Source organism: Cheilinus undulatus, linkage group 16 (genome assembly GCF_018320785.1).
Source record: "Cheilinus undulatus linkage group 16, ASM1832078v1, whole genome shotgun sequence".
In the NCBI taxonomy this organism is placed as follows: domain Eukaryota; kingdom Metazoa; phylum Chordata; class Actinopteri; order Labriformes; family Labridae; genus Cheilinus; species Cheilinus undulatus.
The window spans coordinates 2,176,387-2,202,138 of NC_054880.1; the positions used below are offsets into that span (position 1 = coordinate 2,176,387).

General features: G+C 37.4%; 1 pseudogene and 2 gene segments (V, D, J or C); all 3 read right to left on the reverse strand.

The window, feature by feature from the left end:
- Positions 1–1,705: 1,705 nt before the first annotated feature.
- Positions 1,706–25,752, reverse strand: part of LOC121523648 — a 78,498-nt pseudogene continuing 54,451 nt past the window's right edge.
- The window catches only part of LOC121523646, an 88,982-nt gene continuing 76,786 nt past the window's right edge, over positions 13,557–25,752 (reverse strand). The window contains 2 exon segments of the V gene segment in view: positions 13,557–14,060; positions 14,713–14,750. Of these exon segments, the coding sequence occupies positions 13,732–14,060; positions 14,713–14,750 (367 nt within the window).
- Positions 23,148–25,752, reverse strand: part of LOC121523659 — a 189,612-nt gene continuing 187,007 nt past the window's right edge. The window contains 1 exon segment of the C gene segment in view: positions 23,148–23,651. Within this exon segment, the coding sequence occupies positions 23,323–23,577 (255 nt within the window).

Genomic DNA, 25,752 nt, shown 5'->3' on the forward strand with positions numbered 1-25,752 from the left:
GAAAAAAATAACCACAAACATTTGGTTAGAGAAGAGGAAACTATTCGCTCTGTTGGTCCTCCCCCCACCAAATGAAACTCGGTAACCATGGAAACAGAGATGCATCACTGCTGGACACTAGAAACAGATAGGTTTCACTTCAAGACATTCATGTGACAGTCTTACTGTTCAGTACATTTTGACTACCAGGATCATCTAAAAATAAACTTAACAAACAATCAAACGTATCTTAGTACTGGCTACAGTCAAGATTTAAGATTCTACCAAGATTTTATTTATTTATTTATTTATTTTAAAGACATAATATTTATGGGCTCTGGCAATAAAAATGCAAGGACTGTTTTTTCTTACTTCTCTCTTTAGATATGAGCGGTACTTTGTTGATTTAAGGTATGTTCAGTTACACATAAAACACTGTAATCTTTCTTCTGAAGGGGGCACTGTTCATATTTTATAAAATATAGATTTTGAACTCTTGTTTAAATGGTGTTTAGAGTCTTTCAGATCCAAAAACATTTTGTCTGAACAATAATGATGTCACTGATGAGGAGCCTGGGAAAGAATTAATCTAATGTATTTTTGATTTTGAGCACCATGTTTTGTGTCTAAACGTAATAAATCAAAAATGTTCAAATTAGATATTTCTTGTTCATCTTTTTTTGACTACATTTAAGTTACTTCAGCTTTTGTTGTATGACATGGTCACTGTTGCATCAGTTCTACAGATTTTATAGCTCTCTTTGCTGATGACATGATGCTTTATTTAACAGATTTACATTATATTTTACAGATATATATTTCTTCTATTTGACTCCATGGTTACCGTGACAATTTTTTAATTAGTTTGAACAAAATTACTATTTTAAAACTTTTGTTTCATGAAAAATGTTGGATTTCCTCCAGATTTTCATTGTAATGTCACTGTTATTTAATAAAAAGTTTGAAAGACAGGCTTAAAACAGAAGCTTCCATCAGTTTTTGAGGTATTTTCATCTTGCAACAAGTTTTTTTTTTCTAAAGAATGACACATTAAATATGTTATTTATTTATGAAATCTTCCTTCAAAACTAAAGATAAACATACACGTATTTAAGATTACTGATATTCCTTCTGATAAAACCTTTTCAGAATAACTGGGATTGTTTTTGGGGGTTTAAAAATTTGCTGCATCAGTAGATCTTGTAAAAGAAACTATATGACATCTATAAAAGTTTAGTAAACGTCAGAAAATTTAAATATGTAATGTAGAAATGCAAATATCTACTTTTATATCTAGATACATGTCTATCTCTTTGCAAATTAAGTCAGTTCAGCTTTTGCAGAAATTAAAGTTTGTAGTGCTCCTTTTATGATTTTATATCTCTCTATGCTGACGGTAATGCGCTTTATTTAACAGATTTAAATATTTCATCAATCAAAAACATAGTTTTTCTTTTCATAAACCTAAACCAGAAGATATATATAAAACATGATTTGATGTAGTTCAGTTGATGTTTTTGACCTGCCTTTAATTCTTCCATAAAACATTTTTAGTCACAAATGTGCATGCAGGTTCGTTGTTTTCATGTTCTTGTTTGTTTTAGAAAAAAACTACAGATGTACACAAACACAAACTTATTTGCAGGTTCATTATTTATTTAATTATTTTGTTGTTTCCTTTAAACCTTTTTTTTTTAAATTTGTGCATATTTTTTTAAATGAGCAATCAGAAATGTAAAAGTTGTTCGTTCTTGGATTTACCTTCCTTGCTTCTATTGGCATTCCTTCTAGTATGTTTGCCATGATTATACTCAAAAGAAAGAGGATTTATTTGACTCAGGGATTTCATGAGCGGATTTTTATTATCCAGACATAAACACTCTCAGTCAAAAAGCAACAAACTGGTAAATTGTACCATTAAAAATTTAAAGCAGCAGCAGAGTCCCAGTGAGTCAGTTCTGGGAGCACTTATCTTTCATCAGAGTCTCTGTGACTGGAGCCTGGCAGCCCTGGGTGGCCTCACAGGTCACAGAGCCCAGCTTCCTCCACTGGTCTGCAGTGATCCTCAGGGTGCTGCTCCAGCTGTAGAGATTGCCCGTCTCCAGCACCGCAGGGCTCCTGCTCTCCTCCCCCGCTGATGCTGCTGCTGCCGTCCACCTTCCAGGCCAGACTCCAGCCTGAGGGGAAGCCCTTGTTGGCCAGGCACATGAGCGTGGCCGTGGTACCCTGCTGCAGCTCCTCTCGGGAGGGGGGCAGCACCGTCAGGGTGGGACGCGCATCACCTAGGAGACACCAATCAGCTTAGAGGACAGGGAGCACACAGCAGCCAATCAAACACTTGGACAGCTTGAATGTGTGACAGTTGATTTTCTTTTTTTAGGACTTTCTGTCAGATGTTTTTTCTGCTCCACCAGTCATTCACTCACACATTGTTTCACTTCCCTTTAAGAAGCCTCTCATGCACATCAGCACAGAGACCATCATCACACTGAGAGGTTCAACAGAGATCAGACTACAATAGATATTCAGATGAAATAATGATTAAAAAATTGCATCTGGATTAAACCAAAATTTCATTTTAGCATTTTTAACAGGCTAAAACCAAATATTTGTTCTGTTGTCTAATCATAAAAAAATATATCAGAAAAATATCTTTTTAAATATAAAACAAATGAGATCATAGATTTGTTCTACTTTTTCAAATACTCTTGTAGATCATCACTTTGTGAAATGTGGAGCAGAAAGAGAATCATTGAGTAAAAGCTGATTGGAGTAAACCTCCATAGTGAGGGAGGATGAAATAAAGACGTGAAAAACTTCAAGAGTCAAATTTAAACACAAATAAGTATCTACATCAAAACAAAAACAAAACAAAAAAAAATAATTAAGCATTTTCCCCACATCAAAGTTTTAAGTATTAGTACTGAAACTTACTTCCAAACTCCAGTCTGGTTCCTCCACCGAACGTGTACCACAGTGATACAAACTCATTGAGCCGTCGTACAAAAACCTCTGACAGTAGAGAGACACGGCTCTCTGACTTTAACACAAACAAACTGCTGGACGCAGCTCTTGGTTCAAATGGTAAAGCTCAAATAGGAAAATAAAACTATTATTTTCCTTGAAGTGAGCATATTTCTTAGTTCGGTGTGATTTTTTAATTATCCCACAGGTGAGACTTCTTTAACTGAGTCGGTAACTTCATTCATGGTGCAAAAGTGCCAAATGCCCAAACACATCCTGATGAAACCCTACAGATTCATAATTCTAATTTTTAAATGATATTTTGACCTTTTTAACCAATTATTATTATGTATTTTCCTCATATTTTCCACTCCAAACTTTGACTTCATAATCCCATAGTTTGACCTTTTAGAATTTGGAATCATATTTTGACTTCCAATTTCATGATTACAAATTTTATTTCATATTTTGACCTTTTAAACTTATGATTTTGACTTTCTTTCTAATAAATTTGCCTTTAAAAATATTTTTCAATTTTAATTTCATGTTTTGACCTTCTGAACTGATAAATTTTACTTTTCTCAGACTTTGAGCCTTGAAATGTATCTTTTTAACTTTTCAAATGCAAACTTTTTAATATATATATATATATATATATATATATATATATATATATATATATATATATATATAATTTTTTTTTTTTTTTTTTTTTTTTTTTCCAGTGAAACAAGGTTGACAGTTTCTGGTTAAAAGGTGACCCTGTTAGGCCCCCAGGTTAGTCCTGAATCCAGAATCTGGCCCCTGCTGTGATTGAGTTTGACAACCCTGGCTTAAGGAATGATTGCTGAATAACAGAAAACAAATATTTAGAGCGAATGAATACTTTTTGCTCTAAACTTAAAAAGTATTATATTACCTCAGCTAAAATAGTGCTGAAATAGCAGTTTTGGATTGGTAAGTTAACAAAACTGATTTTTTTTAACAATCTCTAACTGATCAGTCTTGGAGCGTTTTTTTGAAAGGGTTCCTATTCAATGTCATTTTAACATGCTTAATTTGGTATCCATACCACCTTCATGTGAGCAGAAATAAACTGTCAGGTCTGATTTATGCTTCTGGGTTGAGGCTATGCCAGTTCCGAGACTGTAGGTCCGTGCAGCCCTGAATAATACAGGTTTCATTAATGTCAACTAAAATGATGACTAAAAATGTTAGTCAACTACCTTTGGTTCCATAAGCAAGACTAGACTAGCTTAACATAGATATTTCATTATTAAAACTCTGACAAAATGTAAGTTGAGTTTTTGTCAAGGAGACTAAAATGAGACTAAAATGTTAGTGCTGGACTGAAGAACAGTCAGAATCCAGATTTCTCCACTGTATTTATAAAGAATGTCAGTATTATGGTGGGCAGATGGCTGAGTGCAGGGGTCATCAACTACATTAAAACAAAGGCCAGGTTCTGTCTTTTAACTAGATTTAGATGGATTTTGTCAAAATAACTAGAATAAAATAATAGCTTTAGTCTAATACACATGTTATTTTTGATTTTTTTTTTCTTCTCTTTCAAAAAGTAAGAACATTTTAGGCATTTACTGTGAGATCAGTCCTTAACATCTATACTGCAGCCAGCCACAAGGGGGCGATTGTAATATTTTAGCTACATATTTCCAGGACTGTCATAATGTCCATCCCTAGGTCTGATGCTAAAATGCTGCATCCTGGTTGGTGAAAAACACATGCAGGAAACACATCTTTTGTTTGATTCTCTGGCAGGAAAATTAGACTCTGGAAGGAAAGTTGACATGAGAAAGTGCAGATTTAATTGCAACTGGACTGATAAGTATGGGATTATCAAGCGTCATATTCACTTCTAATAGCTGACAAAGGTGGATTTTGGCTCAAACATTATGTTATTTCTGATTAAACTATTGTAGTCTTTATCGTTTTGGGGTCAATTTGATTAAGATGTAAGGATTTTAAGACAAAAAATATTAAAAAAACAGGACATTTTCTTTCTCCTCACATTTTCTGAATGTACTCATCTTTTGGAGACTGACTGGGGAGTTTTTGGGGGTCTGATACGGCCCCCAAGCTACGACTCGTCTGGTAGTTAGGTTGCAGCCCATAATAAGGCAGCCTGGGTTTACGTCTGGCCTGTGGCTCCTTTCCTTCATGTCTCTCCCCAACTCTCTCATCCCTGTTTCCAGCTCTATCCTCTGTCCTCCTCTCTGAAATAAAGATAAAAAGCCCAAAAATATACATCTTAAAGTATGTCTGTATTTTTATCAGTGGATAATAAATAACTTAAAGTAATGAAATCTTATCAGGATGAGTGTTTACATTTATACTAATTTTACAGTCTGGCTGACTAAATTGGTTGAAAGACAACAAACGTTGTGACTAAAAGTAAAGACTTAACCCTTGTCTGGTGTTTATATTTTTGTTTTTCAGCCGGTGTTCGTGGGTCTGGTGGACCCGCTGCATTTGTGGGTTTTTAATTTAACATAATCAAACAATCTTATGTTAAATTACTCAACAGATATTTACTTCATCCCAATTACAAGCAGTATAAAAAGCATTTATATTTTATATCAGCCTTTTGCCTTTGTTAGATCACATTTATGAATTAAAGTGCTTCTCGTTTTTGGTTTGTTTTTATTAAAATGTAATATAATCTAGATATGAGAGGAAAATTTCAACAAATTTACAAATGAAGCCAAATTTCATAAAAAATCAGAGCAACAAAACACGTGACATAGCTGTGACTGAGGTGCGCATATGCAGCTACCGAGGAATAACGCCAACCATGGCAACTGTAGACATGTCAGTACACAACTTTTGTGTTTTTTGAAAAGAAAACAACTCACTGCTGTTCTTTGTTCTTCTTTTAACCAAGAAATGTCGTCAAGTTCTGATAAAACTGGTGCTTAAAAGCACCCATGCCATCTCTTCCACCATAATTGCACCAGCCTTTTATTGCTGCTTTCTTACATCACAACTCCGCTGTGCCCGAAAGTACCGCACAGGACCTACAATTTCCACACTTTTTTTAGCCCTGGGTCCACTGGACCCGAACATCCTGTTTGTAATACAAACGTGTGGGGGGGTATGAAGTGTGTGGTCATTGAAAATGTGTTCTGATATATGTTCTTCACAGAAAATGAGCCAAGGCCAATGAGTCTGAGTCTGAAAAAATAATTTCTCAGATCATTTTTCTTTTAATAAAAACTGAAAACGGATCTTACAAATCCGAACACCATAGAAAGGTTAAAGGTAAGGACTTTTTCGTCGACCAAAAATAAAAATAAAACTGTAAAGGTTAAAAGTGACTAAAATGTAAATAAAACTAAAAGAAAACAAATTCAATCTAAAGACTAAGATGACATTTTAAACAGCTGACAGAATTAACACTGAACTCTATGAAGAGGTCTATGCACAAGGCCAGCATGCGCCTCCTTAGAAATGTTGTTTTTCACAAAACACAAAGTCCTCTGATTGGATAGCACTGGTGACTGTCGGTCTCTGAGTAACACCTACAGGCATACTGTGTGTTCTAGGGCAGCCCCAAACTTCAGTCAATTTGTTACCTGAAAATCTTCTGGGGCCCGCCAAAAATTGTGTACAAACACAACATGAGACTAAAATCTATACCCTAATTGATCATATTTTTGTTTCATAAATTGGGGAACTTAATGCAAAGGCTTTGCTTTCAGATATAGATTAACTCACTAGTTCTCGTAAAGGATTTGTGGGATCATGAAATAGAATTTTTGAGCTACTGCCATTTATTTTCTTTTTGATCAAGCATCTGCAGGTCACTTAAATTTCTGGTTCTTATATCCATCTCTGTTCATGTTCTTTGTGGCCTGCTCTTCACAAGTGGCATTAATGTCTCAGTGTCCACTGTCCAGTGACAGTGTCACCACTTAATCCAACACCAGTTAAACCATGACACCGGTTGATAAGGTTGAACTGGTTCATTACATCAGACAAAATAAATGATGCGAAAGAGATATGAGTGAAAAACTCTGGTTGTGTTTTATTACTTCTGAAACTTAAAATGACAACATATAAACAAGTGTTTTATGATTATGATTTTATGTTTTATGAAACTGGATTTTCTTTTCAATTTCAATGGTTTTTAGTTACTGTAAATGACCTCTCATGGCTCACCTACAGCACCTCAGCGGGACACTGAAAGCTGTCTGGGTATCATAGAACAGAAATATCTTCATAAGATGCCATTCAAATGTGGGATAAGAAAGGAAATCAGTGTAACTTGACACATAAATCACACAAATTCCATGAAGTTTTTCCTGCCTTTCATTTGAAGAATTCATAACTGTGTCGTAATTTGGTCAGGTGGACGTGCATCAGGGGGAAGCAAAGTGTAAAACCAAACTGCTGAGGAGCGTTTTGGCAACGTACTGCAGAGCAAATCAAACATGATACTGACATTTATAAGATACTAAATATTTTGTATTTTAAATTTAGGTCAAATCAGTCAAATGATGATATTAACATTTTACTCTTAACGTTCTAGACAAACAAACATTTTGACATTTAACTAAAAACTTGATCAAACTTAAATTTTTGGCCAAAATCCTGAGATTTATGTTCATATTTTCATATTCAAACTGTTTGAAGGATTTAAAGTGTAATGGCTAACAGAAAAAAGATGAACCACATTGTGTCTCAAATAAACAAAGAAATAAAATAGATAAATTAACGAAAGAAAAAAGAAAATAAAAAGCAGGTGTGATATGTCATGGATGTTAAACAAGTTGGTAGCAGGTGGATGGTAAGCAAAGAAATTACCAAGAGTTTAATTTAAAAAAAAAAAGAAAAAACAGATGATATTTCACAAAATTAACTAAAAATAAACAGTACATGAAATATTTCCAAACTGGTGTCTACCCAGCAAAACTGATTGAATGATAAAATTTTTGAGTGTGATCCAAGAGTGATCATTTCCATGTAGAGCCACTTTGCATCAGCAGCTCCATGCTCCAGTGCTCTGGGAGAGTTTATAGTCCTGACACTTGAACACTGGATGACTGACAGCTGTCCTCCATCACAACACAACACACACAAATCCTCCTCCTCATCACAAAAATGACTCTGATCTGTGTCCTCATCACGACTCTCCTCTGCTGCTGCTTGACAGGTAAAGTCCAGACAATCAAACTCCTCTCCTCTATCAACATCCATCTCTCTGAAATGAAGGCCACAAAACCATGATGCTGCTTTTTGTCTTTGTCTCTTAGAGTGTAAAGAACAGGTCACAGTGACTCAGCCTGCAGCAGTGAGCTCTGCTCTGGGAGCCTCTGTCACCATCTCATGCAGGACCGGTCAGGATGTTTATTATAGCAGTGACTACCCATACCACCGTTTGTCCTGGTACCAACAGAAAGATGGAGGAACTCCAAAACTCCTCATTTATCATGCTAGCTCTCGAGCATCAGGGATTCCAGATCGTTTTTCAGGCAGTGGATCACACTCTTCCTTCACTCTGACCATCAGTGGAGTCCAGGCTGAAGATGCAGCAGTTTACTACTGTAAAGGAGAATTTCTTGTTAGCAAGTATGATCTGTTCACACAGTGAAAAAGTGTGGTACAAAAACCTCCCTCAGTCAGACTGAACAGAAACTGAACTGACTGCTGCAGCTGGAAGTTTCTGCACAGACTGACACACTTCACTGAGGACAACCACAGTCACACACAGACAAAGCACTATTTTTTAAAATGACAGTTTATAAATAATTAAAGCAACACAGTACATACAAAATAGAAAATCCCCTGTTATCTTGGTAATTTTGGCTAAGTTATGATAGTTTCCAGTGTCTCAAAGCATTGACTTCCAAAGTTAGAGACTTTGTTTGAAATCCTGGATACCCTTTGCTGTAAGAATAAATTTAGTTCAAGGCCACATGCTATTTACCATAGTCAATACTCCAGGGTTACAATGACTTGTATGCGGTCACAAGGCTTAATACAAAAGGTGATCCAGGCAGGGACAGAAGTGTTAACTTTGACAGCCATTTTTAATTTTAATCTCAGTCTTAGTCTTTTAGTTTCAGTCACATTTTAGTCATTTCTACCCCTTAAAGCTTTAGTCTAGTTTTAGTCAAGTAAAACTGAAAAACATTTTAGTCAAGTTTTAGTCCATAAAAAGTCCTCACATTCTAGTCTCTACTGTTAGTCGACGCATTTATTCTCTTGACTAAATCTGGTACCAAACCATGGTGGTGTATTCTCTGCACCTTGCCAAACCTGGGATCCCTGCTTTCTACAGCTGAGAGGCAAAAGAGATACAGAGACATTGTTTTTTGACAGATTTACCCACAGTGGAGAAAAAACACTGAATTTTGATGTCCATAGAAAACTAAAATTACATTTTAATCTAGTTTAAATCATCACAGATCTATCTTTGGCTAGTTTTGTTCTAGCCTCCGTCACCATCTCATGTAGGACCAGTGTCAATGTGTATCTACGGGACAGTGCCCATTCCCTACTCTGGTACCAACAGAAAGATGGAGGAACTCCTAAACTCCTCATTTATAAAGCTAGCACTCGATCATCAGGGATTCCCGATCGTTTTTCAGGCAGTGGATCACACTCTTCCTTCACTCTGACCATCAGTGGAGTCCAGGCTGAAGACGCAGCAGTTTACTACTGTAAAGGAGAATTTGCTTGTAGCACATATGGTTGCTTCACACAGTGAAAAAGCGTGGTACAAAAACCTCCCTCAGTCAGACTGAACAGAACCTGAACTGACTGCTGCAGCTGGAAGTTTCTGCACAGACTGACACACTTCACTGAGGACAACCACAGTCACACATGTACACTCTGTTTCGATCCCTTTCCTACAGCCCCTTTATCTAAAATCACAACACAAAAATACTGGATGGTGTTTAATGACAGATAACATTAAATAGAATGACAGAACTCAATCCAGAAAACCAACGGCAGCTGTCAAAAGCATCATTTTCATGTCGCTCTTTTGACAGAGATGTTATTTCTACATGTTGTAGAACTGCTGTGAACACAATATCTTAAGAATGCATGAAGGGAATTTTGTCAAGTCTGATAAAAAACAAAACTCAGACTCAAGGCTGAAAAAAAATGATTTTGGCGGTCAAGGGTCAAAGCCATCTTATATTTAGGGTCCTCGCTGCCCAAAGGGCAAGGACCCTATTGTATTTCGTCCGGTTCTTTCTTCTTCTTCTTATTCCACCAGGACTTTCAACCTTAATTTGACCCCCTTAACATGCTCAAAAACTCACCAAAATTGGCACACACCTCAGATTCTGTAAAAAAAAAAGATAAAATGAAAAAATTAACTCCAAACATGCCAAATGTGCTCTATAGCACCACCTAGGCACACTAAAACGGCCCTCACGGCCAGTAGCAATGTCGCAGAGAGATCAAACCAACGTTGAAACGCTCATCTCATCGAGACCCACAAATCACGCACTGACACCCCTAACCTATCTCAAACAGGAATTTGTTGTCTCTTGAATGGTTTCCGAATGGCAAGCCCTCAAAGTTGGTCAGCCCCAAAGAAGCCCTCCCTGCTGCCCCCATTCAAATGAATGGGGTGGTAGAATTCAGTGCCACATGAGCTGCAGCAGTTGGGCCTCTACACAAAAAAACAAAGGTCCTACAGCTTTAAAAATTACATGGATGGATTCCTGACAAAATTTACAACAAAAATATCTTATTTTTACAGAGATTTGGTCAAAATTGTGGCATCTGTGAGGTGAGGTTAAAAAAAATTTCAGTCAATTTGACTCCTGAAACACAGAGCAGTTGGTGATGATGTCACTCACTGATTGACAGTTCAGTGCAGCTGGTCATGTGACTCACTGAAGGCGGGAAAATGGAATGTGTAATACACACCCATTATAATAAAGTCTGAGGCTCCTGACAGAGCTGCAGGTACACACCTCAGTCTAACTTTGAGCAGGTCAAAGGGTCAAAAAGGGATGAAACCCTCAAAGTGGAGGTCAAACGGGCATGAGGGACATGCGACAGAGCGAGGACCCGACAAATGCTGCTTGCAGCTTTAATTTGTAAGGATGTTGTCATACAGCTATGCCGGGTTAAATCATTATTGTCCTTTACAGTCATGGACGAAAATGTTGGCACCCCTGGAATTTTTCCAGAAAATACATCATTTCTCCCAGAAACTGTTGCAATCAACAAATGTTTTGGTATACATGTGTTTATTGCCTTTATGTGCATTGGACAACACAAAAAATCTGAAGGAAAAAGACAACACTGACATAATTTTACTCAAAAACTGGGCTGGACAAAATTGTTGGCACCCTCACCTTAATATTTGGTTGCACACCCTTGGGAAATAATAACTGAAACCAATCACTTCCTATAACCATCAACAAGCTACTTACACCTCCCAACTGAAATTTTGGACCACTCTTCTTTTGCAAACTGCTCCAGGTCTCTCAGATTTGAAGGGTTCCTTCTTCAACAGCAGTTCTGAGATCTCTCCATGGGTGTTCAATGGGATTTAGATCTGGACTCATTGCTGGCCACTTCAGAACTCTCCAGCTTTGTCTCCAACCATTTCTTGGTGCTTTTTGAGGTATGTTTGGGGTCATTGTCCTGCTGGAACACCCATGACCTCTGATGCAGACCCAACTTTCTGACACTAGGCCCTACATTGCGGCCCAAAATTTTTTGATAGTCTCCAGATTTCATGATTCCTTGCAGACAGTCAAGGCACCCAGTGCCAGAGGCAGCAAAACAACCCCAAAACATCCTTGAACCTCCACCATGTTTGACTGTAGGTACTGTGTTCTTTTCTTTGTAGGCCTCATTCCGTTTTCTGTAAACAGTAGAATGACGTGCTTTTCCAAAAAGCTCTACCTTAGTCTCATCTGTCCACAAAATGATCTCCCAGAAGGATTGAGGCTTACTCAGGTACATTTTTGCAAACTCCAGTCTGGCTTTTCTATGTCTCTTTGTCAGCAGTGGGGTTCTCCTCGGTCTCCTGCCATAGCGCCTCATCTCATTCAGATTACGACGTATGGTTTGAGCTGACACTTTTGCACCCTGAGTCTGCAGGACAGCCTGAATTTGTGTGGAAGTTGACTGAGGATGTTTATCCACCATTCCAACTATCCTGCGTTGCATTCTTTTGTCAATTTTTCTCTTTCGTCCACGTCCAGGGAGATTAGCCACTGTTCCATGGGTTATAAACTTCTTGATTATATTACACACAGTGGACAAAGGAATTTCTAGATCTCTGGAGATGGTCTTGAAACCTTGAGATTGTTCATATTTTTCCACAATTTTGCTTCTTAAGTCCTCAGAGAATTCTTGGCTCCTCTTTCTCTCCTCCATGCTTGGTGTGACACACACAGGCACACAACACAAAGGTTGAGTCAACTTTTATTCATTCTAACTGGCTTCAGGTGTGATTTCTAGATTGCCAGCACCTGTTACTGCCACAGGTGAGTTTAAATGAGCATCACATGCTGGAAATAAAATGATTTACCCACAGTTTTAAAAGGGTGCCAATAATTTTGTCCAGCTCATTTTTTGAGTTTTGTGTAAAATTATGTCAATTTTGGCTTTTTTCTTCAAATTTTTTCTATTGCTCTAATGCACATAAAGGCAATAAACCCATGTATACCAAAATATTTGTTGATTGCAACAATTTCTGAGAGAAATGGTGTATTTTCTGGAAAAATTCCAGGGGTGCCAACATTTTCGTCCATGACTGTAGATAGATAAACTAAAAACTCTTTAAAATTGCATCTTAAGGGTCTTTCCTTGAATAAATTCAAATTCACATGTAAGAATAGAGACAAAGAGTGTTGGCTGGAACTCCAAACATGAAAAATGTTAAAAGCTGGGAAGAAAATTTACCTGCGTGAAGCATTTTAAATTGCCTTGTTGCTGAAATGTGCTATACAAATAAACTTGCCTTGACTTGCCTATAGATATAAAAAAAGAAAATGTATCAAAGACTAAGTACGTTTGACTGATGGTCAAGATGGGGAAAAATTTTTGCAGCAACAAATGAAGCAAAATATGAAGAAAATTTTAGATCTTTGCTTAAACTAAATGTGGAACTACAGGAGATTTATCCTGATAAAGACATTCATGGAAAAAAAAAAAAGTTATTGAGATTGTAAGATTGAATCAGAGCAGAAAAAATGTAGCATTTGTCTTCTAGAATTAATCAAATGAATTTATGATTAACTTTCAAACTATTTCCTTCTTCTAAATGATAAAAATTAAGGAATCCTATGAATAGAAAATAAAAGAGGATCTAAAATAGAACCTACCCCACGGGTAATACGGGAGAAAGAAGATATGTGGTTACCTATGGTGGCCACTAAGGTTTTGTTTTAGGAAAAAAGCCAACATAGACTGTAAAAAACATTCACTGAGACTCTGAAACCTTTCATTATAGAAAGACACAAGTCTCTGACTCTGACACAAATAAACCAACTCAAATGTTTGTGTGTTTATTTGTAGAACAAAATTCTGACTTTATTAAACTGAATTCCTTTAATATTTACTGAAAAATGTTCAAATGATGGCAATATGACCCAAATTACAGGACAACAACATGGAATTCAAATTTTATTATTTTTGCCATTTTAAACATCAAACATACAAGAGGGAAGAAAAGCTTGTGATGAATCATTAAATCAAAGACAGAGACAGAAAGACATTTTTGTTCACAGACTGAGAAGAAAAATCACCATGAGAGTAAAACCAGTAGCAGAGTCCCAGTGAGTCAGATCAGAACTGGGTACACTGGTCTCTCCTCAGAGTCTCTGTGACTGGAGTCTGGGAGCCCTGGGTGGCCTCACAGGTCACAGAGCCCAGCTTCCTCCACTGGTCTGCAGTGATCCTCAGGGTGCTGCTCCAGCTGTAGAGAGCGTCCCTCTCCAGCACCGCAGGGCTCCTGCTCTCCTCCCCGCTGATGCTGCTGCTGCCGTCCACCTTCCAGGCCAGACTCCAGCCTGAGGGGAAGCCCTTGTTGGCCAGGCACATGAGCGTGGCCGTGGTACCCTGCTGCAGCTCCTCATGGGAGGGGGGCAGCACCGTCAGGGTGGGACGTGCATCACCTAGGAGACACCAATCAGCTTAGAGGACAGGGAGCACACAGCAGCCAATCAAACACTTAGACACCCTTAATGTCTTACAGTTGATTTTCTTTTTTTAGGACTTTGTGTCAGATGTTTTTTCTGCTCCACCAGTCACTCACTCACACATTGTTTCACTTCCCTTTAAGAAGCCTCTCATGCACATCAGCACAGAGACCATCATCACACTGAGAGCTTCAACAGAGATCAGACTACAATAAAAATTCAGATATAAGAATAAGAAAAATCACACCTGAATCATCCCTAAACATGTTTTTATATTTTCTTTTTAGCATAATATTAACAGACGACAATCAAGTAGTTGTTTGGTAATTTAAAACACACAAGATGATCAGAAAAATATTAGTTTTCAAACAAAATAATCATCAGATCAAAGATTTTCCACTTTTTTAAATCCTGTTGTAGATCATTACTTTGTGAAATGCAAAGCAGAAAAAGAAACGCTGAGTAAAGCTGATCAGAGTAAACCTCCAACATGAAGGAGGACAAAGTAAAGACATGAAAACTTCACCAGTCAAATTTAAACTCAAATATTTATACACAACAAAACAAAATAACTGAGTTTAGACATTTTTCCTCCACTTTAGTTTTCAGTATTAAAACAGAAACTTACTTCCAACATCCAGTCTGGTTCCTCCACCGAACGTGTACCACGGTGATACAAACTCATTGAGCCGTCGTACAAAAACCTCTGACAGTAGAGAGACACGGCTCTCTGACTTTAACACAAACAAACTACTAGAAGCAGCTCTTGGTTCAAATGGTAAAGCTCAAATAGGAGAATAAAACTTTTTTTTTCCTTAAAGTATGCATATATTTTTAGAGTAGTGTGATTTTTTTAAATATCCCACAGGCGAGACTTCTTCAACTGAATCTATAATTTCATTCATGGTGTAAAAGTGCCTAATGCCCAAACACATTCTGGTAGACCCTACAGATTAAGGGATGATTGTTGAATAATTTGTGTACAATGAAAAAAAAATATTTAGAATGATTGAAAAGTTTTTGCTCTAAACTTAAAAAGTGTTACATTACCTCAGAAAAATAAGCTGAAATAGCAGTTTTAGGTTGGTAAGTTAACAAAACTGATTCTGACAATAACACTTAATAGCAACATTCATGAAGCCCTATTCATGTTAATGACAGTTATAATGTCATGATTATGACAGCATAATGTCAGTCTTTTGAATAAAACTTCAAGTAAAGTGTTACCAAAAACTCATAACTGTGTCGTAATTTGGTCAGGTAGATATTGGATGTGTGTCGGGGGAAGCAAAGTGTAAATCCACACTGCTAAGGAGCATTTTTGCAAAGTACTGTAGAGCAAATCAAACATGATACTGACATTTATTAAATACTAAATATTGTGTATTTTGAATTGAGGTCAAATCAGTCAAAAGATATTGTTAACATCTTACTCTTAACATTCTAGACAAGCAAACATTTTGACATTTTACTAAAAAGTTGATCAAACTTAAAATTTTGGGCCAAAATCCTGAGATTTATGTTCATATGATCACATTTAAACTGTTTGAAGGATTTAAAGTGTAAGGTCTAAAAAAGAAGAAAAAAGATAAACCACATTGTGTCTCAAGAAGTGGAAAACACTGTCCCCTTAGTCCTCGCTGTAGCTGATATGGCACAAAAGCAGGTTTGATGTGTCATGGATTTTAAACAAGTCGGTAGCAGTTGTTAGATTTTCATCCCTAGGTGGAACAGAAAGACATTACCCATACTTTAATTCAAATAAAACAGAAGATATTTCACAAAGTTAATGAAAAATAAACACTGAAACATTTCTAAACTGGTGTCTACCCAATAAAATTGATTGACTGATAAAGATTATGAGAGTGATCCAAGAGTGATCATTTCCATGTAGAGTCACTTTGCATCAGCAGCTCCATGCTCCAGTGCTCTGGGAGAGTTTATAGTCCTGACACTTGAACACTGGATGACTGACAGCTGTCCTTCATCACAACACACACAAATCCTCCTCCTCATCACAAACATGACTCTGATCTGTGTCCTCATCTGGACTCTCCTCTGCTGCTGCTTCACAGGTAAAGTCCAGACAATCAAACTCCTCTCCTCTATCAACATCTGAGAGATGAAGGCCACAAAAGCATGATGCTGCTTTGTGTTTTTGTCTCTTAGAGTGTAAAGAACAGGTCACAGTGACTCAGCCTGCAGCAGTGAGCTCTGCTCTGGGAGCGACAGTCTCCATCTCATGTAGGACCAGTGTCAATGTTTATCCTTCGGGCAGCTACCCAAACCTCTACTTAACCTGGTACCAACAGAAAGATGGGGGAACTCCCAGACTGCTTATTAAGCTTGCTAATCAGCTAGCATCTGGGATTCCAGATCGTTTTTCAGGCAGTGGATCACACTCTTCCTTCACTCTGACCATCAGTGGAGTCCAGACTGAAGATGCAGCAGTTTACTACTGTAAAGGAGAATTTGATCTTAGCAAGTATGAGTACTTCACACAGTGAAAAAGCGTGGTACAAAAACCTCCCTCAGTCAGACTGCTGCAGCTGGAAGTTTCTGCAGAGACTGACACACTTCACTGAACCTCTCTTTCTACAACAGCAAATCAACTGAAACCATACAAGATGCTACTCAATAAAGGATTTAATTTCACAAATACTTTTTCAAAAGTTAAAAAAAAAAAAAACAAAAAGTACAGGAGCCACAACACACAGGTTTGTCTTCCGCTGCCTTTTTCATTTGTCATCAAATATCTAACTGAGGTGGCTTCAAACATTAAAATCCAAACCTCAAAGGCATAATTATCTTCATTTTAAAAATCATCATGAAAATAAAGACAATAATTGAATCATCTTCGTTATATGTGACAATAACCATAAACCATATTTTATGCTTATAGTATACAGTTGTACATTCAAAATTTCAAATTCTTTGAATCCACAAATTCACCAGTTATTGAATCCTTCCTATTATTCTGGAAACACTAAATATTTTTATCCCACATTTTAACAAACTCAAAAATAAATATCTAAATCACCACCACTATGGACAGGATTAAGACTGGTTATAAAAATCTATCTGTAGCTGAGCTCCTGGCTTGTTGTATGCTCCATAGTCCTCTTGTTTATCTACTGATTTTTCCTCTCTGTTCTCCTCTGTTTGGTTTTCATTAAGCTCTGAATCTTTATAGCCATTACACCTGTGATTTCTTAGCAAACTATGCCAAGAGAATCTCTGTCCACAAACATTACAGCATATTAGTTTCTCCCCTCTGTGATGTGCCATGTGTAGTGTCAGATGCAGCTTTTGTCTGAATTTTTTGTCACACTCAGAGCAGCTGAAGGGTTTCTCTCCCGTGTGAATCCTCATGTGTTTGCTCATAGTCCCTTGTTGTGTAAATCTTCTACTGCACACGGAGCAACTGTACGGTTTCTCTCCTGTATGAATTCTCATGTGATTTGTAAGATGGCCTTTTTGATCAAATATTTTACCACACTCAGAACAGCTATGTGATTTCTTATCAGTATTTCTACTTTTTGTTTTGATGTTTTCCATCCAGTTTGAACCTTTCTGATGCTGTGTTGTCCCTTTCAAATCAGCATTGTCATCAGTCTCAGAGCAGAGGACTCTTCAGTCTTGACCTCAATTTCTGGTTGTAAATCTCTCTTAGAAACACAGTACCTCTCTGCTTCTAGTCCTTCGAAGTCCTCTTCATCAGCCTCGGTTTCCAGCTCATCAGTCTGTCTGTAATGGAACTGTGAAGCCTGGGGTTTCTCATCATCATCTTCACTCTTCACAGTGGCAGGAACAAAAGTGAACTTGATGACATCATCCTCCTCTGGGCTTTGAAGCTGCTCTCCCTCCTGACTACTCCACAGTTCCTCTGGTTCCTCTTTAATATGTGGAGGCTCAGTAATCTCCTGGTTTAGACTGCAGCTCCTCTCCTAATGCTCACTGGAAACTCCTTTACTCACTGAGAGCTGTTGGACCTCATCTGGAAAAACTAAAATATGGAAGAACACATTGAAGAAAACTGAGTTTATAACAACAACTAAGCACAGAATAGAGATACTTGACATTATTAGTTTTTATTTTAGTTTTTTGTACCAATTTATAGTCCTGATCAAGTTACATGTCCTCTATTGTGCATTTTTATATCTCAGTTTGAGATCATCCACATTTTCAGAGAGTGATATTTGCAATCATTTGAAAACATCTGGACTTTCATAGTTCATGTGTTTCTGCCAGGGATGTGCCAATTCATTCCATGTATGGGATTTTGATCAATTTCTGACAGATGAGGATAAATCCAATTTGGCTCTGATATTAAAACTCTGAAGGATTAACCCCTGACACAGAAAGCAGGACACAGTACAACAGTATGGAAAATATAAATACTTGGTTTATGACATGACACAGACAGCTTAACTGGATATCAAAGACAATGAGCGGATCTATTTTTTTGCCATTCTATGTTCACCAGAACTTTGCCTTCCAACTGGGACCCTATCATCAGTGCACAGATAGTCTGTGCACTTCATTTGGCAGAGTTAACTTTTAAAAGAAGCAAACAATAAAGGCTAAGCAGTTTGGATGTACTTCACATTTCTTACACCACCAGCTTCTACAACAGAGCAAAAATCTGGGGGGATAGTCACACTTTTTGGTCCCCTCCCTATCAGATACCAGGCTAATTATGGATGTTGGCTGTACATATGTTAATTATCCAGGATCACTGTAGTCCTGTACTGGAAACATTTAAAACAACTGCAAATCTTGTTTTTTTTTTTTTAATTCTCCCTTTGAGTTTAGATCTGTTAGTCAGAGAATTCATCAAAAATTCAACTTCTTTAACTTTATATCTGAGCTTAAAGATGGTAATTTTGATAGCAGAATTCTGTTAAGAATTAGATGACATTCATTAACTGATCAAAGGCCACAAGCACCACTTTTATTCTTTATTTGTAAAAACATCCTACACTTAGCAGATAACAAAGGCTTCAGTCAGCTCACTGAGTGGGAGTCACAGTGTTTAATACTCATGCCCCTTCAATGGTGATGTTTTATGCAGATATACAAGTAGACATACAGTAAAGTGAAACCAGACTGTTAGTGTTGCATGAAAAACAACAGCAAAAGAGAAAACAGAGAAGGCAATTTCAACTTTCAACATTAAATAAAAGTGCATGTAGATTTATTGGTTAACTGGTTTTAACAGATGGCATCACATCACGCCTATTCTCGCTTCCCTCCACTGGCTTCTTGTCACTTTTAGAATTGATTTTAAGATTTTACTGATCACTTTTAAAGCTCTCACGGGTTTAGCCCCAGGTTATATCACAGAGATGGTGACCCCTTATGAGTCCTCACGCAGCCTTAGATCCTCAGACAGGGGGGTTCCTGGTTGTTCCAAAGTCTAGACTCAAATCAATAGAGACAGGGCTTTTGCTGTCAGGGCCCCTCGACTTTGGGACGACCTGCCCGAGGAGATAAGGCTAGCAGATTCAGTGACATCTCTTAACTCACCCCTTAAAACTCCTACTCCTATCATATCACACTGTCTTTTCCTGGATATTTTCATCTTCTAGTATTGTAACTGCCTTTAAGATCATCTATGTAATTCCCATTCCTTTCACCCGTGCTATTTTTGTAGATTTTTGTGTTTTGGTTCGTTCTGATTTTCTGAAAGATCCTGAAACCTGGACATTTTACAAATATCTAAGAGTCAGAGACCGTAAGAACTCAACTGCTCCTACAGGACGCTTAGTTATAAAGTCCCACTAGATTATGCTAACTGTGCTTGGCAGCGGGAGCGTCTGAGACCCGGAAACAAAAACACTACGTCCTGTACATTCATTTGGCCTTCAACATAACAGCCAAGAATTTAATGCAAATGCTTTGCTTTCAGATATATATTAACTCACTTGTTCTCGTAAAGGATTTGTGGGATCATGAAATAGAATTTCTGAGTCACTGAATTTTATTTTCTTTTTGATCAAGCATCTGCGAGTCACTTAAATTTCCGTTTCTTATATTCATCTCTGTTAATGTTCTTTGTGGCCCGATCTTTACAACGTGGCATTAATGTCTCAGCATACACTGACAAATTCTTCAAATCTTGATGCTAGAGGCACAGTAGAATGAAATAATGTCGCCTTTATCCAACACCAGTTAAACTATGACATCGGTTGATAAGGTTGAATTGGTTCATTAGATCAGACAAAATAAATGATGCAAAGGGGAGATGAGTGAAAACCTCTGGTTGTGTTTTGTTACTTCTGAAACTTAACAACATATATACAAGTGTTTTATGATTATGATTTTATGTTTTATGAAACTGGATTTTCTTTTTTTTAATATCAGTGATTTTTAGTTATTGTAAATGACCTCTCACAGCCCACCTACAGCACCTCAGCGGGACACTGAAAGCTGTCTGGGTATCATAGAACAGAAATATTTTCATAAGATGCCATTCAAATGTGGGATAAGAAAGGAAATCAGTGGAACTTGACACATAAATCACACAAATTCCATTTAGTTTTTCCTGACTTTCATTTGAAGTATTCATAACTGTGTCGTAATTTGGTCAGGTGGACGTGCATCAGGGGGAAGCAAAGTATGAAACCACATTGCTGAGGAGCGTTTTGGCAACATACTGCAGAGCAAATCAACCATGATACTGACATTTATTAGATACTAAATATTGTGTGTGTCAAATTTCGATCAAATTAGTCAAATGATGACATTAACGTTTTACTCTTGACATTCTAGACAAACAAACATTTTGATATTTTACTAAAAAGTTGATCAAACTAAAAAGTTTTGGCCAAAATCCTGAGATTTATGTTCATATGGTCACATTTTAACTGTTTGAAGGATTTTAAGTGTAAGGTCTAAAAAAAAGAAAAACGATAAAAACCATTTTGTCTCAAATAGTGGAAAAGTCTGTCCTCCCAGTCCTCGCTGTAGCTGATTTGGCACAAAAGCAGGTTTGTTGTGTCATGGTTGTTAGATCTTCACCCCTTGGTGGTAAGCAAAGACATTACCCAGAGTATAATTCAAAGAAAACAGAATATATTTCACAAAGTTAAAAAAAAAAAAAAAACATTAAAACATTTCTAAACTGGTGTCTACCCAGTAAAATTGATTGACTGATAAAGATTATTATGAGTGTGATCCAAGAGCAATCATTTCCATGTAGAGCCACTTTGCATCAGCAGCTCCATGCTCCAGTGCTCTGGGAGAGTTTATAGTCCTGACACTTGAACACTGGATGACTGACAGCTGTCCTTCATCACAACTCAACACACACAAATCCTCCTCCTCATCACAAACATGACTCTGATCTGCGTCCTCATCTGGACTCTCCTCTGCTGCTGCTTCACAGGTAAAGTCCAGACAATCAAACTCCTCTCTTCTATCAACATCCATCCCTCTGAAATGAAGGCCACAAAACCATGATGCTGCTATGTGTTTTTGTCTCTTAGAGTGTAAAGAACAGGTCACAGTGACTCAGCCTCCAGCCATGAGCTCTGCTCTGGGAGCCTCTGTCACCATCTCATGCAGGACCAGTGTCAATGTTGCTTCACGGAGTAGTGCCCCGTCCCTAGCCTGGTACCAACAGAAAGATGGAGGAGCTCACAGACTGCTTATTAAGCTTGCGAATCAGCGAGTATTAGGGATTCCAGATCGTTTTTCAGGCAGTGGATCACACTCTTCCTTCACTCTGACCATCAGTGGAGTCCAGGCTGAAGATGCAGCAATTTACTACTGTAAAGGAGAATTTCTTGCTACCAAGTATGATTACTTCACACAGTGAAAAAGCGTGGTACAAAAACCTCCCTCAGTCAGACTGAACAGAAACTGAACTGACTGCTGCAGCTGGAAGTTTCTGCACAGACTGACACACTTCACTGAGGACAACCATAGTCAAACATGTACACTCTGTTTAGATCCCTTCCCTACAGCCCTTTTATATAAAATCACAAAACAAAAATACAAGATGCTGTTTGATTGCAGATAACATTAAATAGAACGAAAGACATCAACCCAACAACTACGGCAGCTGTCAAAAGCATCATTTTCACATTGTTCCTGTGACAGAGATGTTATTTCTACATGTTGTAGAATTGCTGCGAACACAATATCTCAAAAATGCGTGAAGGGAATTTTGTCAAGTCTGACAACAACCAAAACTCAGACTCAAGGGTGAACTAAAATGATTTTGGAGGTCAAGGGTCAAAGCCACCTCATATATTGTAAGGATGTAGTAATTCTGCTGTGCCTCTTTGAATCACTATTGTCCTTTAGATAAACTAAAAACTCTTTAAAATTGCATCTCAAGGGGCTTTCTTTGAAAAAAATTCAAATTCACACGTAAGAATAGAGACGAGTGTTGGCATGAAAAATGTTAGAACTGGGGTAGAAAATGTACCTATAAATATAAAAAAAGAAAACGTATCAAAGAATAAGTACTTTTGACTGATGGTCAAGATGGGGAAAATTTTTTGCAGCAACAAATGAAGCAAAATATGAAGAAAATTTTAGATCTTTGCTTAAACTAAATGTGGAACTACAGGAGATTTATCCTGATTCAGACATTCATGGAAAAAAAAGTTATTGAGATTGTAAGATTGAAACAAAGCAGAAAAAATGTAGCATTTCTCTTCTAGAATTAATCAAATGAATTTATGATTAATTTTCAAACTATATCCTTCATCTAAATGATAAAAATTAAGGAATCCTATGAATAGAAAATAAAAGAGGATCTAAAATAGAACCTACCCCACGGGTAGGGGATACCCAGGATACCTATGGTGGCCACTAAGGTTTTGTTTTAGGAATAAAGCCAACATAGACTGTAAAAAACATTCACTGAGACTCTGAAACCTCTCATTATAGAAAGACACAAGTCTCTGACTCTGACACAATAAACCAACTCAAATGTTTGTGTGTTTATTTGTAGAACAAAATTCTGACTTTATTGAACTGAGTTCCTTTAATGTTTACTGAAAAATGTTCAAATGACAGCAATATGACCCAAATTACAGGACAACAACATGGAATTCAAATTTTATTATTTTTGCCATTTTAAACATCAAACATACAAGAGGGAAGAAAAGCTTGTGATGAATCATTAAATCAAAGACAGAGACAGAAAGACATTTTTGTTCACAGACTGAGAAGAAAAATCACCATGAGTGTAAAACCAGCAGCAGAGTCCCAGTGAGTCAGATCAGAACTGGGTACACTGGTCTCTCCTCAGAGTCTCTGTGACTGGAGTCTGGGAGCCCTGGGTGGCCTCACAGGTCACAGAGCCCAGCTTCCTCCACTGGTTTGCTGTGATCCTCAGGGTGCTGCTCCAGCTGTAGAGAGCGTCCCTCTCCAGCACCGCAGGGCTCCTGCTTTCCTCCCCGCAGCTGATGCTGCTGCCGTCCACCTTCCAGGCCAGACTCCAGCCTGAGGGGAAGCCCTTGTTGGCCAGGCACATGAGCGTGGCCGTGGTACCCTGCTGCAGCTCCTCACGGGAGGGGGGCAGCACCGTCAGGGTGGGACGTGCATCACCTAGGAGACACCAATCAGCTTAGAGGACAGGGAGCACACAGCAGCCAATCAAACACTTAGACACCCTTAATGTCTTACAGTTGATTTTCTTTTTTTAGGACTTTGTGTCAGATGTTTTTCTGCTCCACCAGTCACTCACTCACACATTGTTTCACTTCCCTTTAAGAAGCCTCTCATGCACATCAGCACAGAGACCATCATCACACTGAGAGCTTCAACAGAGATCATAAAATAAATATTTAGATATCAGAATTAAATAAATCCCCTCTGAATCATCCCTAAACATGTCTTTATATTTTCTTTTTAGCATAATATTAACAGACTACAATCAAGTAGTTGTTTGGTAATTTAAAACACACAAGATGATCAGAAAAATATTCATTTTCAAACAAAATAATCATCAGATCAAAGATTTTCCACTTTTTTAAATCCTGTTGTAGATCATTACTTTGTGAAAGGCAAAGCAGAAAAAGAAACCCTGAGTAAAGCTGATCAGAGTAAACCTCCAACATGGAGGACAAATCAAAGACATGAAAACTTCACCAGTCAAATTTAAACTCAAATATTTATCCACATCAAAACAAAATAACTGAGTTTAGACATTTTTCCTCCACTTTAGTTTTCAGTATTAAAACAGAAACTTACTTCCAACATCCAGTCTGGTTCCTCCACCGAACGTGTACCACAGTGATACAAACTCATTGAGCCGTCGTACAAAAACCTCTGACAGTAGAGAGACACGGCTCTCTGACTTTAACACAAACAAACTGCTGGAAGCAGCTCTTGGTTCAAATAATAAAGCTCAAATAGGATAATAAAACTATTATTTTCCTTAAAGTAAGCATATTTTTAGATTGGTGTGATTTTTTAAAATATCCCACAGGTGAGACTTCTCTAACTGAGTCAGTAACTTCATTCATGGTGTAAAAGTGCCTAATGCCCAAACGCATTCTGGTAAACCCTACAGATTAAGGGATGGTTGTTGAATAATTTGAGTACCATGAACAACAAATATTTAGAGTGATTGGATACTTTTTGTTCTAAACTTCAAAAGTGTTACATTACCTCAGAAAAAAAGCAGTTTTAGATTGGTAAGTTAACAAAACTGATTTCTTTTTTTTTAACAACCTCTCACAGATCAGTCTTGGAGCGTACTTTGAAAGGTTTCCTATTCAATATCTTTTTAACATGCTTAATTTGGTACCCATACCACCGTCATATGAGCAGAAATAAACTGTCAGGCCTGATTTATGCTTCTGGGTTGAGGCTATGCCAGTTCCTATACTGTAGGTCCGTGCAGCCCTGAATAATACAGGTTACATTAATGTCAACTAAAATTAGGTCTAAAAATGTTAGTCAACTACCTTTGGTTCCATGAGCAAGACTAGACTAGCTACACATAGATATTTCATTATTAAAACTCTGACAAAATGTAAGTTGAGTTTTTGTCAAGGAGACTAAAATGAGACTAAAATGTTAGTGCTGGACTGAAGATCAGTCAAAACCCATATTTCTCCACTGTACTTATACAGAATGTCAGGATTTTGGTGGGCAGATGGCTGAGTGCAGAGGTCATTAACTACATCAAAACAAGGGCCAGATTTTGTCTTTTAACTAGATTTAGTTGGATTTTGTCAAATTTACCAGAGTAAAATAAATGCTTTAGTCTAATACACATATTATTTTTTATTTTTGTTCTTTCAAAATGTAAACATTTTAGGCATTTACTGTGAGATCAGTCCCTATCATCTATACTGCAGCCAGCCACAAGGGGGCGATTGAAATATTTTAGCTACGTATGTCCAGGACTGGGTTTGATGCTAAAATGCTGCATCCTGTTTGGTGAAAAACATTTTTTCTTGCCTCTCATTTTAAGAATTCATAACTGTGTCGTAATTTTGTCAGGTGGACGTGCATCAGGGGAGCAAAGTGTAAATCCACAGTACTGCAGAGCAAATTAAACATGATACTGACATTTATTAGATACTTAATATAGTGTATTTTAGATTTAGGTCAAATCAGTCAAAAGATAATGTTAACATTTTACTCTTAACATTCTAGACAAACAACCATTTTGACATTTCACTAAAAACTTGATAAA